The sequence below is a fragment of the Sarcophilus harrisii genome, chromosome 4 (genome assembly GCF_902635505.1).
Source record: "Sarcophilus harrisii chromosome 4, mSarHar1.11, whole genome shotgun sequence".
Taxonomy (NCBI): domain Eukaryota; kingdom Metazoa; phylum Chordata; class Mammalia; order Dasyuromorphia; family Dasyuridae; genus Sarcophilus; species Sarcophilus harrisii.
The window spans coordinates 35,661,144-35,682,000 of NC_045429.1; the positions used below are offsets into that span (position 1 = coordinate 35,661,144).

Genomic DNA, 20,857 nt, shown 5'->3' on the forward strand with positions numbered 1-20,857 from the left:
ATGAAACATTTTGCAGGGATACTGCAGATGTAGTTCATGTTCACAGATGCTGCACATTGTCTCCCTCAAGGTCTTCTGATAAGCTTGGCCAGAGTGTGAGCTCTTCCTTTTATTGGTGGCTGGCTTCTCCAAGAAATGTTAGCATAACTGCATAGCTCCCATAATGAAGTTGGTACTAATTTTGGGACCCCAAAGTTCTCCATTTCCAAAACTGCAAGGCTAGAAAGTCCATCTCAATATTAATATTCAATGTATGCTGCCAATGGCCCACGATTCAGGCTAAAGTTCAAACTGAGCCCCCAGATACAAGTAATCATCATTTTCATCAGGGTGGGTAAAGTTGCCCCTGTACCTTATCCGAGGAAGACTCAGAAAAAAAAAGTTCCATGCTACAAGTTCCAGAAGCAAAAAGGAAGAAAGGATCTGAAGGGCAAAGTTATTCCTTCTAAAGTTTCCTGAATGAGAAATGCTTCCTGACTCAATGACCCATCTTTTCTTAATCAACCCCTTCCCCTGCTACCAACGTGGAGACTTAGAGACTGTTGCAACATCCCACTGGGCCAAGTCTTTCAGAATAAGACCAAACCTCAAGTGTTCCCAGAAGTTTATGGAAGACTCCAGTGCATCCTCCTATGGAGTATATTCTAGCCACAATCAATAAGAAGGTCCCTGAGAAAAGGGATGGGGAGATAATGGAGTTTGCATTGATTATATCCATTATACAATGACAAATGTAAGAATATATTTAAATGACATGTTAAAAATCACATAGAGGGTGCCGATACCAAAACCAGATAGGGTCAAAACAAAGAAAAGAAAATTATAGACCAATTTCCCTTAATGAATAATGATGCAAAAATATTAAATAAAATATTAGCAAAGATAGTATAGCCAGTCATTCCCAGGATAATACACCATGACCAAATTGGATTTATACCAGGAATGCAGGGCTACTTCAACATTAGGAAAACTATTAGCATAATTGACTATATCAATAACCAAACTAACTAAAATCATGATTATCTCAATAGATGCAGAAAAGCATTTGACAAAATCTAACACTCATTCCTATTAAAAAATACTAGAGAGTATAGGAATGAATGGAGTTTTTCTTAAAATGATCAGTAGCATCTATTTAAAACCATCAACAACCATCATATGTAATGGGGACAAACTAAACCATCTCCAATAAGATTAGGGATAAAACAAGGTTACTGACTACCATCATTACTATTTGATATTGTATTAGAAATGTTAGCTTTGACAATAAGAAAAAGAGATTAAAGGAATTAGAATGGGTAATGAGGAAACCAAATTATCACTTTTTGCAGATGATATGATGGCATAGAGAATCAATGAAAAAACTACCAAAAACAATTCACAACTTTAGCAAAGTCTCAGAATACAAAATAAATCCACATAAATCATCAGCATTAAGAGAAATTCCACTTAAAATAAATTAGACTCCTAAATATTTTATATTATCTATCTGCCAAGCCAAAGTCAGGAATCATAATTACAAAACACTTTCCACATAAATAAAGTCAGATCTAATGAAATGCTAAAACATCAAGTGCTCATGGGCAGGCCAAACTAATATAATAAAAAATGGCAATACTACCTAAATTAATCTATTTATTCAGTGCCATATCAAACTCCCAAGAAATTATTTTATAGATGTAGAAAGATAAAGTTCATCTGAAAGAACAAAAGATCAAGAATTTCAAGGGAATTAATGGAAAAAATGCAAATAAAGGTACTGGTTAATCAGTAGAATAGTTAGGACAAAATAGTCAATGATTATAGTAATCTCCTGTTTGACAAACTCAAAGACCCCAGCTTTTGGGAGAAGAACTCATTATTTGACAAAAAGTGCTGGAAAAATTGGAAATTAGTATGGCAGAAACTAGGCATTGACCCACACCTAACACCATATACCCACACCCAACACCATATACCAAGACAAGATCAAAGAGAGTTCATAATTTAGACATCAAGAGTGATATTATAAGCAAATTAGAAGAACAAAGGATAGTTTATCTCTCAGATCTGTGGAGAAGGAAGGAATTTATAGCCAGAGAAGAACTGGAATACACTACTGAATACAAAATAGATAATTTTGATTATATTAAAAGGTTTTTGTACAAACAAAATCAATGCAGATAAGATTAGAAGGGAAGCAATAACTGGAAAAAAATTATATTTAAGGGTTCTGATAAAGGCTTCATTTCTAAAATATAGAGAATTGACTCAAATTTGTAAATATTTAAGTCATTTTCCAATTGATAAATGGTCAAAGGATATGAACAGAATTTTCAGGTGAAGAAATTGAAACCGTTTCTAGTCATGAAAAAGTGCTTCAAATTACTATTGATCAGAGAAATGCAAAGAAAGATAACTCTGAGGTACTACTACATACCTCTCAGCTTGGCTAAGATGACAGGAAAAGATAGTGACAAATGTCAGAGGGGATATGGGAAAACTGAGATACTAAAACATTGTGGTGGAGTTGTGAACTGAATTCAACCATTCTGGAGAACAATTTGGAACTATGCCCAAAGGATTATCAAACTGTGCATACCCTTTGATCCAGCAGGGTTTCTACTGGGCTTGTATCCCAAATAGATCATAAAGGATCCCTCACACATGCAAAAAAATGTTTGTGGCAGTCCTTTTTGTAGTAATAAGAAACTGGAAACTGAGAGGATTCCCATCAATTGGAGAATGGCTGAATAAGTTAGGGTATATGAATGTTATAGAATATTAGTGTTCTATAAGAAACAACCAGCAGGATGATTTCAGAGAGGCCTGGAGAGAATTATATGAAGGTTAATAATTCACTTAGGTTAATATACATGTAATTCTATAATATAATAAATAATTATATTCACTTAGATAAATAACTCACTTAGTGAAGTGAGCAGACCCAGGAGATCATTGTACATGGCAACAAGATTATACGGTGATCAATCCTGATGCATGTGGCTCTTTTCAACAAGAAGATGATTGAGAGCAGTTCCAATGATCTTGTGATGAAGTGAACTATCTACACCCAGAGAGAGGACTATGGGAACTGAGTGGATCACAACATAGCATTTTCATTCTTTGCTGTTGTTGTTTGCTTGCGGTTTGTTTTTTCTCTTTTTCCTTTTTGATCCGATTTTTCTTATGTAGCACGATAATTATAGAAATATCTAGAAAAATTGCACATGTTCAACATATATTGGATTACTTGCCATCTAGAGGAGGGGGTGGGGGGAAGGAGGGGGAAAATTTGGAACACAAGGTTTGCAAGAGTCAATGTTGAAAAATTATCCATGCATGTTTTGAAAATAAAAAGCTTTAATAAAATTTAAAAGAAAAAAGTGATATGGGGGATGGACAAGCGGGAACAAATTTACAACAAATTAATTTTAGAAGCCACAACTCAAAAGTACAAATTAACTTTTTTTTTAAAGTCCATCATAAAATATCATATTCCCTAAACTCTTGTCTTTAGCAGCTACACACACACACACACACACACACACACACACACACACGGCACTTAACACAATCTTTTTAACCACTCAAAGCTCCTTCGTTGATCTCCATAATAACAACCACAACAATAATAATGATAATAGCCTATATATATTGCTTTCAGCTCTGCAAAGCACTTTACAAATAGTATTTCATTTTATCCTCACAACCAATATGAGTCACCCAGGATGAATAAACGTGGAGAAATTGCAATCTCTGTCATTAGATAAGACTCCTAAATCTCTATGGATGGGAGAAATTCTCCAAAAAATGAGATTCCCAAATCTATTTAAATACTTTAAATTTAATGTAAACTTGAAGTACTAACATCTCTGTGGGTGTTATGTACCTGAGGACTGGTATTGACTAAAGTATAGAACATCTGATCCTTAGCACTTTCCCAAATGTTCCCAAATGTGTCTGCCCAACACAGTTGCAGCCAACATCTCAAGAGCATTGTGGTCACCCACTTGTCAATCTATAGCTTTTCCTTCTGGACCTCTGTCCTCATGGCTCCCTTCACTTCAGGAGTAGCATCTTCTTCAGTACTCTCCTACGGTAAATTCTATCCTCATAATCCTTTTGAGAAAATACCTATGCCAGTCATAGTCATGCTAGTTGATGATTCTGAAATTTGCTTCCATTCAGCTCCCTTCTATTTCTTATGTTCCCCCAGAAGCTCCAGAGGAGGGAGGTTCACAGGTTGTGTTCATTACATTATTTTCAGCTTTTTCAATGTATATTAATCAATTATGCTATTTAAAATATACAATTTTATATGAACAATTCTCTAGGAGGGGGAAGAAGAAATACTGAAGGAAACTATGATAATGTTAAAATAAAAACAAAAATTTATTTTTATAAAAAGAATGTAAACTCCTTGAAGTCAGGAACTTACTTTTTTTGTGTACACACACACGTTATGGGAGCCACCTGCTAGTGGGTGCTGGGTGTTATGGGATTCTCCTGGTAGTGGCTGCTGGGGATCTAATTCTGACCAGCAGAATAGATCCTTCCATGTGAGAGGATGATAAGGAGACTGAGAGACAGTTGCATTCTCTGACCTTTCTCCTCTTCCCTCTTGCCTTCAATTTATTTCATTCCCAATTCACAAGCAATATCTGTGCAAGTAAAACCTGGTTTGCAATCCCTTCAAGTGTGTTATGATTCATAGCTGTGGGGACTTTCAGAGAACCAACCCATCCTTTAATGTACAGTCCCCTTTAACCCTTTACAGGCTTTCTGGGATTCACACTCAGGCATGGTCCTCAACATATACACATACACAAACACTATGCTAAGTAGCAATAACATAGATAGATATGTTATTAATGCTTAGCATAGTATTTGGCACATAATAAGCACTTAATAAAAAGCTTTATCATATCACCCTGTAAGCATCCAATTTTCTCTTCCTGCCAAACAATTCTTTCAATCGAATCCTTTCTAGCAGTTCTTCAGTATTCCTCACTGATTATATGTCACCGCCTCTAAAACTCACCACATCTCTCCATCATCCTCTGTGTGATGATGACCTTTAGTTGTCTGGAGGAATAACATCAGTGAAATGCTTGTTTTGAAAAACATGGATCTTTGTTGTACTTGAAGGTTTGGAGTTAATAAATCCTTTTCAATTTCCCAAAAGCAATCTAGCACCTCTCTGCCCTTCTTTTTCAACTCTAAGTCCCAGCTCATTGTGCATATTGCCTGTTCCAAATCTATAAGTGGTACAAAATGTCTGTTTAGATGTTTGTTGAAATCTGGACAATAGACACTCTTCGGTTAGTTGGTCTTTTTTTTTTTTTTTTTTTTTTTTTTTTTTTTTTGGCAGGGGGGTGGGGCCCACAGGTCAAAGATTACAAACCTTGTCTAGGAGGCTCTGCAAAGCCTCAAAACCTAATGCAATCAGCATATTGTTGGCTTCACCATGATCAAAACATCTCACCTAAACCTGGACTCTGTTTTGAATCTCTTTCTATAAAAGTGACAACAATAAGCCTAAGATTTCATGTTTTCTACATCTTTCAATTTAGTTGTGAAATGAAAAAAACTGTATTCCACTGGGGAATACTGTTTGTGAAAACTTGTCACTTCCCTATTAAAATCCTCTCAACCTGTGTCTCAGTGAACCTCAAAGACTTTAGATAGCTACTAGATGAGGGATAGAGGTGTCAGGGATTGTTAATGCTGTCTTAATCATTTCTTGATATCAGCCTGAAATTTTTTCCCCCCAAAAAAAACTTTTGATATTTTCCCCCGATGACAGTTTAAGGTAGTGGGGAACCCTAGACATGGAACCAGAAAGGTGTGGGTCTAAGACTCTTACTCTTAATATAACCCTGAAATAGTACCTGTAAATTTTTTCTTCAATGACTCGATGGCCTCTAAGAACCCTTCCAGCTCTGCATCTCTGATCCTGTAATGCCACAGACTTCCATCTTCCTTTATGCACCTTGTCCAGGGAGAGGTCCCTGGAAGCAGCCTCCAAAACAGATCTCATGCCCTTGATCTGGCCCAGCAGCCCTTCTTGGCTGTGTTCTCTTTAGAGTTGTTTCTGCTTCTTTTGCAAATACCTCAGGACCTGAACCATTGGGGTCCCTGCACCAGGAAACCAGAAACTCCTTCACCTGCCATCTGCATCTGCTTGCCAGCCCCACCTCCTACCTCTTTCTCTGGGAAGTAAGCTCAAATCTGGTACTGGAGAGACATGACTAAATTGTTTTCTGGCTGATTTCCCCATCTTTGGGAATCTATTTTTTCTACTTGATTGAAGATAGTGGGATTGCAAGTACAAAATGTGTGGAAGTTGCCAAAATTCTGGATCAAGGTAAGAAAAACCATGCTAATCCTTAGAAGGCTCCAGAGTGGAGTTAGTTACTTCCAGCAGAGCTGGTAAATTCTCCCCAAAGGCTAGATTTGCAAGTATGCTGGAGAAGGGGGGGGGGGGGAGCTTTATCATATTAGAGACTGACTAGTAAGCCTTGAGTTGTTGTTCAATCACATCCTACACTTCATGACACTGAAGACCTTGCTGCAAAGCTTTTTCTTGGCAAAGATACCAGAGTATCCATTTCTTTCTCCAGTAGATTAAGGCAAACAGGGTTATGTGACTTGTCCAGGATCACACAGCCAGTAAGCATCTGAGCTTAGATCTGAACCCATGTTTTGGCTCCAGGCCCAGGGTTTTATCCACTGAGCCACTCATCTGCCTCAGTACCTCCTGAGATCCTTTTAAATTTTGATCAGACTGATTCTCCTGCCCCTTTTAGCTTTTCTTTTTGGAGAGCCTTACACTTTTCCTTTTATACCATCCACCCTAGGACACATTTCCCAGTAGTCCATTCTGCCCCTTCCTTGGCCCACTGTAACAAGGCTCAAGTCCTCAAATCCCGTTGCTCTGCTCCCCCACATCGAATCATACATCTTCCGTATTTAGACTGAGCCCTGAATCTAAATCCCTCTCCTCCAGTCACACCTCAAACTAGTCATTCTCTAGATCCTCCCTCTCAACCAAGGTAGGCAACCTTCCTCCAGGCATCTCTTCTCCTTCCTCCATCTATCACGCGGGCTAGGCTTTTTCCTCTCTTCGACGTGACCCTGCCCCTCTCCTCCGCTCTGAACTCCAATATTGTCACGGCCTATTTACCCTGATTAAAAGTACCAGAAAACAATCCCCGTCAAAAAATAAATAAAATAAAAACCCCTGTGCGATTTAAAATATGGCAACTCAGTAGCCACTAGGGTCCCAGAAACGAGCAAAACAACGGATCCAAATGGTTCCTTCAATCCTTTGTGTTGCCTTTTGTTGGAAATTCCCCCAGAACACAAATCTTGAAACGTACAATACCTTCAAAGCTACGTGTGAATTTATTTTAGACTAGCCTTCAACTTCGCAAGCCGGAGAAAGTCCGACCCCAAAAGCCTGCCCTCCTCCTTCACCGCTCCCCCTCCTCCCCCCGTTTATCACTCTCTTTACTTCCCAGAAATCGGGTTTTAGCGAAAAAAGCTAGTTTTCTTTCAGTTTCACTTCTTTTTCTGCTTCTTCTGGGGCGTAGCTTTCCGTATTGTGAAATCTCAGAAATTCCCAAAGCTCCGAAGCAGAGACGACATCGGGATAAAAACCCACGGTCTAGAAGGAGAAGAGGAAAACAAGAGCCGAGAAAACCGAAATTACTCTGCTTCGGTAAGTGGGAACTGATAAGGATTTGTCCGGGATGCTCTCTTGCAATTCTAGTGGCGCTCGCCAGTGTTCCGTGGCGCACGGGGCTCCGCCTGGGCGCACCGGGCTCGCCGGAGCCCCCGGGTTCCGTGGCGCACGGGGCTCCGCCGCTGGTCGGTCGGTCCCCTCAGCTTCTTTGAGCTGCTCGACTCCGCAGCTAGAGCGTCCTCGCTCTCGTCCAGCTAGCAGAGGATTCCCTAATGCTGGAGGGTCACGGGCTACGGGATGCCGGTACTCTTCTCCCAGCGGCCACTGCCTATGTCCTAAATCGCCTTTTCGGTTTCATCCTCTCTATTGTAAATCCCGGCTAAAGTGCAAGCTCTTTAAGGACGGGGACCGTTGACGCTTCTGTCTGTATCCCTCCCTCTTAGCCCGGTAGTTGGCACTTAATTAATAGCTTGTTGGTTGATTAATAAATCAGAGTTTCCCGGAAAACGACCAGCACCAAATTAAAACTGAATTATCTAATCGAGAACGTTAGAGGTCAGCCGAGTGGACATCCTGAAGGAGGCGGTAGATAGTATCAAATGCCCGCTGCAGGTATTTGATTCCTCTATTTCGTGGACTTTTTATAATCTTCCCTCATCTCCCCTGACTTTTTACAACCTTTGTGATTTAGGAGATGTTTCCTTCCTTCTGATTTTCTTGCTCACCTAATAAAATCTTTATAGGCTTGGATCTTAGGGATCTTAAGAGAGATTCTTAACCTGAGATCTTTTAGGAGTACTGTGATCTTGGATGGGGGAAAAATTACATTTTCATTTCAATAGAATTGGTTTCCTTTGAAATCCAATTTTATTTTGCACACTAGAAAACATTATTATGTGAAGGGGTCCATGATACAAAAAGGCTAAGAACTCCTGTTCTCTCAATCAATAAATTTACCTATTAAGTGCTACTGGATGCCAGGCACTGTGCTAAGCAGCGAAAACACAAGATCTTTAAACAGTGAAAAGGCTTCAGCAGATTGGGGGGAAGGGGGCAGAGTAGAGAAGACGTTGCGACAAAATATGGCCAAAACCCAGTGCAGTTCTCTCCAGGATGCTCAGGATAAAGCTGCTTTAGATTACTGCAGTGAGAAAATTGTTCACTTTATGTGGGAAATAATAATTAGCATGTCTGTAAAATAACTAGCTTGAGTATGGCACTTTAGGGTTCATAAAACACTTCACAAAAATTCTTAAGAGGTAGGTGCTATTAATTCTTCCCATTTCTACAGAGGGGGCAGCTAAGGCAAACAGATGAAACAACTTGCCCAGGCTAAGTATCTGAGCTGTATTTGAACTCAGGTCTTCCTTACTTCTCTTTCAGGGATATTATAAAAAACTAAATGAGATTTATCAAATTCTTAGCACAGTGCATGGCACATAATAGCTGTTCTATAAATGTCATTTTGTTGTGATTTTATATGGTGGGGAAATGACATTATAAATAGCCAAATGGCCCTTGGGAGAAAAAAGGTCCCCCACCCTAAAGCAATACAGACTGTTCTCCTTTTTGTGTTCATTTCTGAGTCATCTCAATATCATGGACAGCATCTTTCCAAGGTACTCTAGTCTACCAGTCTACTTGGTTATTCCTTCTTGGCTGTTTATCTTCAATCTCTTTTGTGCTGTAGGAATTGTAGGAGCAGCTCTCCAGTGCTGTAGGGGTTGTCTGGTAGGTCTCATCCTCTGCAAGGGATCCTTCCATTGAGAACAGGGATTCACTTTTATGCACCCTGGACTCGGTAACAGTCTGGTAAAGCCTTAGATCATGTTTTTAAATGCATAAATATACATTTTTACCCAAAAAAAGGCAATTTTTGTATGAGATAGTTATTGAAATAATTTTCCCACCCAGGTTCATAAGCTCTTCTGCACTCTTGGGAGGCCATAGACCCCAGGTGGGGAATGCTTGATTTAGACTCTGGGCTAAATAAAGGCTCATTCTTTAATGCTCACATATCTATCTTTGTGCTTTGATATTAATAATGAGAAGGCAGCCCTTTTTCTTAGACATCCTTTTTCTCCCAGAGCAATTCAGTCATTATTACATGTGTAACAGCCACGCACTTGTTGAATGAAAAAATGAAGGAAGGAAAGAACTAAGGCAAAATCAATATGCAAAGTAAATATTTTCCCATTAACTCCCTGTGAGGGCCCTATTGTGTTTCCTTAGTTATTTTCATTAACTATTAGAGAGGATGGTGATGAGAGATAATAAGGGAACCTCTTGGTGCTGTACTCTCAGAACTGCTAGGGCAGAAGTCCTTTACCTGGGGTCCACACTTTTTTTGTTTAATATTTTGAATGCTCTATTGTGATATATTTTTTCTTTGTAATTCTGTGTTTTATTTTATGCATTTTAAAGCATTACATTGAGTCTATAGTCTTAAACAGAATAATAGTAACAACAACTATTTCCCTAAAATAGATCATTCTGGTTAAAAGTGAACAAAAAAGGATACTGCGGTTCATGAGTTTAATCAGTACATTCCTCCTCTGAGTTTGATTAGTGTCATCAATTTCAGGCACTCTGGACTTATACTTGAGCCACTCAAGTCCCTCCTTTGAGAAACAGGTCAGGCCTTCTGTAAAAATGAAGCAAAAAGATTTCAGGACAAGACTTCATCTCCTTAGAATTTGATCAAATATACATTAGGTTTTCTATCCATGTAAGACTAAGGAATTTAGGACAGGATACTATCCTAATATTATTTCCTCATTTAAAAAAATAGTAATCCTTAATAGATATGCTTCCATATTACTAACAACTTTTATGACTTTAAATAAATCATTGAATTTCACTGGGACTCATTTTCCTCATATGTACTGAGAGTGGATTGGGTTATATATGTTGTAAGGCTCCTTCTGGGTTTCAATTGCATAATGCTGTGATTCAGATTCACACAAATTGAGAGTAATTAAGTACACATCACCATTTTCTCTTGCATATTGGATCTGAAGAGACAGGAGCTATATATTTGTGCTGATTAGATCAGAAAAGTCTCTGGTTCTCAAAGGAGACAAGAGGCTCCTGTTATATAGATGGAGAGAGTCACAAATAGCAGGAGAGCAGTCCTGTGGGTGTTGTATCTTGGCTCAAGATTTAGAAATAACAATTTGTATCTCAGTGCCTATTTGACCAGACTTTCCATTTGCAGATAACATACTACTTTTTTAAAAATGGCTCCTGATGTCCAAATGCCAGCCCCAGTGTGTCTGATTGAGAACATAAAAGGAAGACTGATAGTGAATCAGCAATCACTGAAGATTCTTTCTTCAATACCTGAGCCTATGGTGATAGTGGCTATTGTGGGTCTGTATCGCACTGGCAAATCCTACCTGATGAATAAACTGGCAAGGCAAAAATCAGGTACGTGCAATCAATAAAGTAATGGTAGGTATGGTTACTCCTTTAACACATAACTGTACATTATCTATTTTGATGTCTTCTCTTTAACAAGGAGGGACAGACCTAGAAAACAAGGCTGTAATGTCCAGACTAGCTCTCTGGAGGACCTTGGGATTAACCCAAGTCCTTGGTTTTAGTGGAGGAGTGAAGGAAACAAGGTGAGTTGCCATGTGGCTGGTCAAAGATGGAGTCTGGAATCTTGGCGTCTTCTCTTGTATCTGTGTCTTTTCTCAGGAGAAAGCCTTCTGAGTCTGAGACTCCCTTTAAATACTCCAGTATGATTATATCACTACTTCACACTGTAAAACACTACATCACTATATTACCCTAAACGTATGCCAACTAGATTGATTACATCATTACATTAAATTAAGTATGTGCTTAGAGAACCATTATCTCACATTGAGTAGGTACTTAACTATAAATACCCTGCTGTCCTAGATTTAAGTATACCTTTTCAGAGTTCCTGCCCTCTACACAAAGCCTCATTCTGATCTCTGCCTTAGACTTTAGGGTAATCTGGAAGGCAAAGGAGAAGTTTCCTTCACTTTGTAAGTATTAGAGGTAGGATTTGAAGCCAGATTTTCCTGACTTGAGCCTCATACCTTGTGATCTATGTCATGCTGACTGAGTTTCCCCTTAGAACAAGATAAGATGCCCTTTGGAAATGGAATAACTGACAGTGATTTATATGAGCATTCTAATAAACTTTATTACTGAGGCTGTGACACGAAGGGAAAAGCAAAGGGAATCAAAGAATCTGGACTCAGACCTAATTTTCATATTTACTAATTAGCTAAACTGGGCATATCACTTGGTCTCTCTGACTTCGCCTGCATAGTGAAAGCATGAAACTGTATGATCTCAAAACTCCCTTTGGCTCTGTCTAGGATCCTGTAACTCATCTACTTTTCCGCATATTTTACACTATTCCTCTGGTCTAAAATTAGGTAAACTGGACAAATGATTATTTTCCAACATTTATTTCTGTGTCTTTACTGACACTATTCTCTTTTTCCTCCTGGCCATATTTCCACAGGTTAAAATCCTATTTAATTTTCAAAGCCCAGTTTAGATGTATGTCCCTGTTCTTCTCTGAAGAGATCCCAGCACCTTAAACTAAGAAATGAAATTTTCTTCCTTTGAATTCCTTTTACATTTTATGCTAGCCTAAGGCATATTTCATTTCTTAAACAAACCATAGTTTTCTATGCATATCTTATATTTTTTAAGAAGGAAGAAGTTCTTGAGACCATGTCCTGTTCATCACTATATTATTCATAACTTCTAGGTAGGAAAGTACCTTGCGCAAAGTAAATGTTCAGTAAAACTAAGCTAAATAAATGAAAAGAATGACTTGCTAATGGATGGATGGATGGATGGATGGATGGATGGATAGATGGATGGATAAACAGGAAATCATTAAGGGAAAACTTCCTAGATATCTCTTCTGGTCTCCAAAGCACAAGAAAACATCCCTACTTTCAGTGATCAGACAACTTGTCTATTTTGTATTTTTCTGGTGATAATTTAAAAACTAGAACTACAGTACTAATTCTGTTATATGCAATCTCCTTTCTTCTTCACTATGGGAAAGTAGCCAATTTTCTTGCAGGGAATGATTAACATTATACAGTTGTACCAATCCCCAAGGCACTCATCAAACATGGGAATCCACAGGTTACTCCATGTTTATCTCTCCACATTCTTGTGCAGGCTTCTCCCTTGGATCCACAGTACAGTCTCACACCAAAGGCATCTGGATGTGGTGTATTCCTCATCCCAAGAAGCCAAAGCACACCCTCGTTCTCCTGGACACTGAGGGGCTGGGTGATGTAGAGAAGGTAAGAACGGGGCATGGCACTGTTCATGACTGAAAATGAAAGAGAAATACATTAGTACTATTATAGATGTTAGACTTGCAAAAACCCAAGGGAACTGGATTTTCACCTAGTATACAGATATGCTAATCTAGGAACTGCTGTGGGGTTGAAAAGTATCATGTAATAATGCCAAGAAACATATTCTGATTTCTAGGGTGACAATAAGAATGACATATGGATTTTTTCCCTGGCTGTGCTACTGAGCAGCACCTTTGTCTTTAACAGCATGGGTACTATCAACCAGCAGGCCATGGACCAGCTACAGTATCCTTCCTGTGATTTGGGGGAAGAATTCAGTTGGGGAAGGGAGGAGGAGAGAGTTTTCATTCTCCCCAGATCTCTCTCTGATGCCCATGTTCTGTTCCTCATGTTCTAAAGACAGGTATAAGAGTGTGTATGTGTTTGTGCATATATGTATATGTGCATATGCATGTGTGTGTGTCACAAATTCTAAAGAAATTGCTCGTGCATCATGATTTTTAAAAAAGTAAACAGTTGGTTCATGGACAAAGGGAAGTAAAAGATTTCAGAGAATTGAATTGTAGAATAAAAGCTGGTGCTTATTTTCTGCAATATTTCCTTAATTAATTGCCCAGTTTTGTTACTGAGCTGGCACACAGAATCAAGAGCAAATCTGACCACACCTGTGATGAGATAGAAAACTCCTCAGAATTTGTGAGCTTCTTTCCGGACTTTGTGTGGACCGTGCGTGATTTCACTTTGGAGTTGGAAGCTGATGGGAAACCTATTACATCTGATGAATACTTGGACATCGCACTGAAGCCTAAGAAAGGTTCCAGGGTTTGAGGGTTGGGCAGTGATGTGGGGAGTAAAAAGCAGGGGGGGGGGGGAAGAGAACCTTCTCTAGAATTTATTTTATCTTCCTCTAGGTATGGTTCCCTACCTATTTGGAGACAAGGAAAGTATTCCATTTTGGCTGAAGTGTACTCTACTGACTTCAGTGAAAAACTGAACCCCTCCCCTATCTTTGGAAAAAAAAGATTTGTTCCTTTTTTCACCATTATTATCATTATCATCATTGTCAACAACAAGCCTTTATTTAGCATCTTTATTTTGCCAAATGTTGTGCTAGGAAAGGGGGAATACAATCCTTATTTTCAAAGAACTCACATTCTAATGGGGGAGTCAACATGCAAAGACCTAAGCAAAGATAAGCTAATTTCAGCCCAAATATAGGTCCCTGAAAGGAAACATAATTTTAAATAGCATGTCTAAAGTCCAGGGTTCATTCTATATTATAAGATTCCTCCTTCCATTCCTCAGGTAAACCTGAGGAAGTTAAAATGTTCAACCTACCTCGTCAGTGTATCCGCCAGTTCTTCCCCAAGAAGAAATGCTTTATCTTTGACCGACCCGCACACCGAAAGCAGCTTACCCAGCTGGAGAAACTTCATGACAATGAACTGGATCCTGAATTTGTGGAACAAGTTGAAAGCTTCTGCTCCTACATTTTCAGTAACTCCAATGTGAAAACTCTCCAGGGGGGCATCACAGTCAATGGACCCCGTGAGTCCTTTCTCCCTCCTCTTCATCCTTCTAATATTTTTCTGCTGCTGTTTTTAAGAGAATATAAAAAGGAAAAAGTAAGAGAGAACCCTCTGGGAGAGCCTCTGACAAAGATATAATCTGCTAGATTACATAATAAAAGACTTTTCCAGGTTCTTGTCTCTCATCCACTTTGACCATTATGGACATTTCTGACTCCTATGTCAGAAAATCTCTAAAAGGTTAAATAAATTGCCTATAGCATGATAAAAATAACTTTAAAAAGCTAATCTGAAAACCTTCAGTACTACCTTCTATGCCCAATTCTTTATGAATGATACAATAATTAATTTATATACAATTTATAGCTTTTATATAATAACTTATAGCTAATAGCATGATACATTCTGACCATTCCCAAAAGAGGACATATAGAGTTATTTTTTAAATGGTCAGAACTACCCTGTTTACCTTTTTCTATTCTATCCATTGCAAGATGGGAGCAAGATTGGATACATCTTGCTCCCATATCAAGAAATTTCCTGAAAGTTTCACAAAATCATAAAGTATTTGACTTGGAAAAGGCGAATTTAGAAATCAAGATTCTATACCCAATGGTGCAATAATTAAAATAGAATGAAAAGTCAAGTGAACCTACCCATTATTTACCATGATACATTCTGACATCTTCCGTTTGTTTTCTCCAAAGGTCTAGAGAACCTGGTCCTGACCTATGTGAAGGCCATCACCAGCGGAGATATGCCCTGTATGGAAAATGCAATCCTGGCACTGGCTCAAATAGAGAACTCAGCTGCAGTAAAAAAGGCTCTTACATACTATGAAGAGACAATGAAAAAAAGAGTCGAGTTCCCCACAGAAACCCTTCAGGAGTTGTTGGGTATACATACAACCTGTGAGAAAGAAGCCATTGAAATTTTCATGAAGTATTCTTTCAAGGATGTGGACCAGAAATTCCAGAGGGAATTGGCGGTACCTTGGCTACTCCTATTTATTGGGGAAAAATGGGGGTTTCCCCATGAAAGAGAGCAGACCTAGAAAGGAAAATGAGGTCCTTCTTAGAACAACAACTTACTGGACTCTAAGATTATGTCTTCAGTCATTCATGTGACTCTGAAAATTCATTTGCAACCTTCACTAAGTAAAAGAGTCACACGGCAATTGTTTTCTAAAAGATGCTGATTGACTATGATAGTGTTATATGTTTATTAATTTTGAGAAATTGATGGTTATACATGAAAAGATTTTGAAGACAGGCATTTATAGTCTAAGACAAAGATAATGGGGGAAAATGGCTTTAGGAAATTACATATGGTCCAGACTGATTTGCCCTCTTCCCATAATCTTCAAGATCTCTTAGGATAGACATTACCAGAGAATCCTGCAAAAGCAAATGTAGAACCAGGGTATGATCATGCTTGGAATGACTCTGAACATGCTTAGGTGGGAGGGGGGCAAGATTTTTTTAAAGGATTTCTAAAAATTCTTACAAGTTCTTGATAAATTTTCTCAATTGTACCTTTTCCACTCATTTCCTTTATATTGCTCAAAGAGCCAGCTAGATGCCAAGCGAGATGCCTTTTGTGATCAGAACCTGGATGAGTCTGCACAGCGGTGCAGAGCTTTGATTAAGGATATTTTCAGTCCTCTGGAGGAAGAAGTGAAGAAAGGTACCTTTTCTAAACCAGGAGGCTATGGTCACTTTCTGAAGGAGATCAAGGAGCTGAAACAGATGTATTATCAACAGCCCAGGAAGGGGATACAGGTGAATCCTCCCATTAACAACTGATTCAGGCTAGGAGTGGAAAGCAAACTTTAGGAGTCATTTTCAGGCACTGAGATGAACAGTAGTAATGCCAAATGAAATGGCCCACTGTCAAGGCCAGTGTCATGTGAACAGCCAACCTTTGACTTTGCCCCAACAACTTTATTTCCTTTTTTTCTTAATTTACTGTCTTCCCATTGCCAGGCTGAGGTGACTCTCCAGGAATACCTGAAGTCCAAGGAAGATGTAAATGATGCAATACTGCAGGCAGATCAGTCACTCTCGACAAAGGAAAAGGATATTGAAGGTAAGAAATTCATGAAAGTGGTCCTAGATCATCTGGCAAGCCTTCCACAAATTACTTTAACATGAGTTCTTTCTTGTTACCAAAACATTGTCGACAAATATGTTCATTTGTTTGTTGATCACTCTCTTGGAAAATGGTTGTAATCAATACCAAGAAGTTAAGTCATTTAAATTGAAATATTTCAATTTAACAAATTAACAAAGCAGAATGCTGCTCTGGGAATCAGTTCTCTTTAATTTTTCCCAATTTGTCATTATCCTCAGTGGAGCGAATAAAATCTCAGGCTGCAGAGGCTGCTGCAAAGCATGTGGAGGAAATGCAAAAGAAAAACGAGGAGATGATGAAGCAACAGGAAAAAAGCTACCAGGAACATATAAAGCAAATGACTGAAAAGATGGACGCAGAAAGGAAGCAGTTGATAGCAGAGCAAGAGAAGGCCCTGGCTCTGAAACTCCAGGTTTGTAATCCATGAGTGCAAGCATATGAAGTAGTTTCTAATCTTTGAAATACTGTATTAAAAAAAAAAAAAAAAAGGTTCAAAGAACTTGAAGGGACCTCAGAGATAATCTAAGACATTCCCTCTGGTTGGAATAGACTCAACCATGATCTCATATAAATTCTCCATCAAGGAGGAGCCACCCACCATGCTGGGTACCTTCTTTGACCTTTCTTGACAAAGACACTAATGAAGTATATAATGTGTCTACTGATAATTGCTTACTCTTGCAACATGATATTTTCAAATGAAACTCCTCTGATTAATAGCATAACTTATCCTTATTGTCAAGGAAATAATAATTGTAATGTGCCTACTCATGTCCACTATGTGATTCTCCTTTGCCCTTGGGGTGATCCTCAACTTTTCTAACCGCTAGATCAACTAATGCAACAAAGTGAATTTTGATTTCATAAACTACTCTTTTCAGACTTTCCTTCTATATTATTATCATTCCATTTTTATTAGAAATAAGAATTTTTATTTCAGACTTGCTCATTCCTTTCCTTATTTCCCTTTTCATTACTTCATTACTATTTTTTCTATAAGCTTTTTACAAAATCTCCTTATTTAAAAAAAATGATACTTTTTATTTCATCTTAAATCATTTCTCTTTCTCTTACAAAAGATCAAATGTCTATTTCACAGCATATGTAATGGCATACTTAAAGTATGCTAATATTTTTGTTGAGAAATGATTTGTTTGTAGACCAGGAACTCTTCCTAGACTATATCTGCTCTTCCTATTCCAGATTCTGCCAAGTTTTATCTAGTTGGCAGGCTTTTGAAAAAGAAATTCTTTAAGGTCTCTATGGGTTTTGAATGCTATTTTCTGTATCCAGATAAAATGATCAAGTTCAAGGAATATTTAATTTTCTATTGTGATTATTTCCCTTCAATAATAAAATATACACATGCATGTACTTTATATTATATAATATAGAGCGCATATATAGTATATATACACTACATACCTTATAAGAATAGTGTATACAATTTATACAAATAAATGTATATATAATTTTCTGCTGCAATTATTTCCCTATAAGAATAAAGTATGTGTATATATATATATATATATATATATATACATATATATTTATGTATTTTTATATTTACATATTATATCTACACATATAAATTGTATATTTATATGTATACATGTAGTTTATATACATGTATACATAATTTATTCTTGAATGGGAAATAATTACAACAGAAAGTTAAACATTCCCTGAACTTGATCACATGTATAAAATAACTAAATATAAATGTATATGTATGTATAAATGCTATGTATAAAACTAAACATAATTGTTTTATTTTTCTTGACTTATAGTTTGGGGAAAATATGTACCATCATTTTTTCTTAAGTAATTTCACTTTCCTTTTTTTTACACTTTATTCTTTCATCAGTATGAAATCTGATGATGGTCTATCTTGGAGCTGGAATTTCTCATTTCCTCATGCTGAAATCCTATAAATACTTTCCACTTCTAGGTGTTGTCAGCTCTGATCTACTCTGTGTAATCATCTCCGCTTATATATACCTTCATTATGGAATAGAATTTTGGTTTTTACCACAATACCCTGTAGAATCCCAATTAATCTAATGTTTGATATCCTTGACCTATCTTCCATTATCTTTATAAAGAGTTGAACCTCAGATCTAGGAATGTTCTCCAATGTCTTGTTCATTATCCTTATCATTTTGTTCAACTCTCTTCATCTGGTCTTGTCCTGCTTCCTTGGTTGTTTTTAATATTACATGATTCTGTATTCTTATTGGTTGCTTCTTTGTGTCTTCCTTTGTTCTTCATTCCCCTCCTTGGGAGCTCTTTCCTTTCTTCAGTTTGTTATTTATAAAAATGTACATTTTTTGCTCTCCCTAAGTCTTTTCTCACTTCTGGTACAGATTTTTTGTTTTTCCTTTCTTATCTTAGTCTGAGTGCTGAACATAATTTGGAGCTACATAGCTCCAAATGAGTCTAATAATCTCATAATCTCTCCTTGTCTTAGTTCCCTTCTATATAAAATGGTTACATCATTTCCTTCACTGGGGTGTGATGAGCAAAGTGCTTTGCAAACCCCCAGGTACTATGTAAGTGATGGGCAGTATTTGATATTATAGAACTAATTGCATTGTTTTTATTTGATTTATTTCTCATCTGTTGGATAAACTTTGCCTTTATCCCCTTGTCCTTCTATAGACTTTATTTACCACCTTGAGAGGCAGATGCCCCTGAATTTAAATTTGCCTTTCTTTCAGAGAGAGGCCGGCATCTAGCCTATATTCTGCTCTGTAACAACAGCTCCTGCCAGAGGCCCCAGGTCCATTAGCTATTGCAGATGCTTATGTGAATGCTCAGTGTTGGTATGTCTGGCCTGGCTTCTCAGGCCACTGCCTTCTATTGCCTCTTCAAAGCCTACCCTACCTATCCTCTGTGCCCCAGGACAACTAGTGCCAGGAACTGTCAGTCTGGGCCCCTTTCCATTCCTTTCATTCCAGTCCTAAGTCTTGGGCAAACATTACACACAGGTCATTTAGAGGCTCTGGAGGACTGCTTACTTGGATAATATCAATAATATTCACTGAATTCTGTGTTGTCTCCTTCGTCTCCATGCCCTTAAATTCTATTTCTTTCTCTATAGGAACAGAGACTATTACTAAAAGAAGGATTCCAAAGTGAAACTCGACAGCTTCAAAGCCAAATCAGGAATCTGGAAAACAAACTGAATCAGAAGAGTTCATCGCCCTGTGTCATAAGCTGAAAACTTAAGCCTTCTCCCTCTTATTCACCTTCAATAAAACTTGCAGAGGACTCAGGATCCCTACAGTTTGTGGGACATTTGTGACAGCTATCAGAAATACAAGGCTTTTACAATATTGCAGGTAGAATTTAGTTTTCTGTCCAATTTGAAAAACCTAATGATTTTCCCCAAAGACCTGTCATGATTTTAAAACAGGAAGAAAATTTGTGATTATTGCTTTGTATTTGATTCCTATAGAAACTAATGAGATTCTGAATAAGGAAGTGGGGTTGGTAAAGAAAGCCTGAGATAGTGATAAGATTACACCCTGAGGCAAGCAGAGAAAGGCACTGATGAGGTTCAGTTCAACCTCTATTCAGGTCTTTGATAGCTCCACCTTGCTATGTCCAGTCAGAAATCCAAGGTATGTCAAATTCCCAAGGTTAAATTTCCTCTATAAATCTGTCTATGGACCATAGCCAACTTTGCTGAATTCCTTATGGGTTAGCCAGCCACAGTGCTCCACTGTACCTCACGGTATCTTTCTCCTCATGCCTCCCCCAATGCCTAACTCTATTTCATATTTACCACTCTAGGTGTCTATTTTATTTCTTCATTTTGTCTGTAATCTCTTCTAAATAAATTTTGCCAAAGAGAACAGCCTTTATGAATTTGTCATTTGACTGAACCCCAATGATGTAATATGATTTGTAGTCTCCTGATTTTAGGAGAGCTTCTATTCTGGCAATAAGTCAGTGATTCTAGATCCCTGGCTTTGGAGTCTGCCTCAGGAAACTCCCATAGATCAAACTCTGAGACAATAATTAACAAATTACTCCTCAATTCCTTGCTGACTGATAATCTTGTCAGGGAGAACCAAATTCAGAGACCACACCTCCATTCTACCAATGGGCCATAGAGTTAGCATATCAATGATGGAAAGCTAGATAAATGTCTCATTGCTTGTTTCTCTGCTAATTTCTTTTGGAATCTA

The 20,857-nt window shown here is 37.9% G+C and overlaps 1 protein-coding gene across 2 annotated transcripts; it reads left to right on the plus strand.

Moving 5' to 3' along the window:
- The first annotated feature begins 7,540 nt into the window (after nucleotides 1–7,540).
- LOC100928456 (guanylate-binding protein 1) lies at nucleotides 7,541–20,156 on the plus strand. 2 transcript variants are annotated; one of them, XM_003767241.4, is made up of 11 exons: nucleotides 7,541–7,705; nucleotides 10,887–11,098; nucleotides 12,854–12,981; nucleotides 13,175–13,284; nucleotides 13,617–13,813; nucleotides 14,305–14,547; nucleotides 15,236–15,516; nucleotides 16,097–16,309; nucleotides 16,514–16,616; nucleotides 16,880–17,073; nucleotides 19,765–20,156. In XM_003767241.4, exons 2-11 carry the CDS (start codon nucleotides 10,909–10,911, stop codon nucleotides 19,882–19,884), a joined length of 1,779 nt encoding a protein of 592 aa, XP_003767289.1. In that variant the 5' UTR covers nucleotides 7,541–7,705; nucleotides 10,887–10,908; the 3' UTR covers nucleotides 19,885–20,156. The 2 variants fall into 2 exon arrangements, with proteins under 2 accessions (XP_003767289.1, XP_023357403.1); XM_023501635.2 differs by lacking the exon at nucleotides 7,541–7,705 and adding an exon at nucleotides 7,800–8,281 and having other exon boundaries at nucleotides 19,765–20,126.
- The last annotated feature ends 701 nt before the right edge of the window (nucleotides 20,157–20,857 follow it).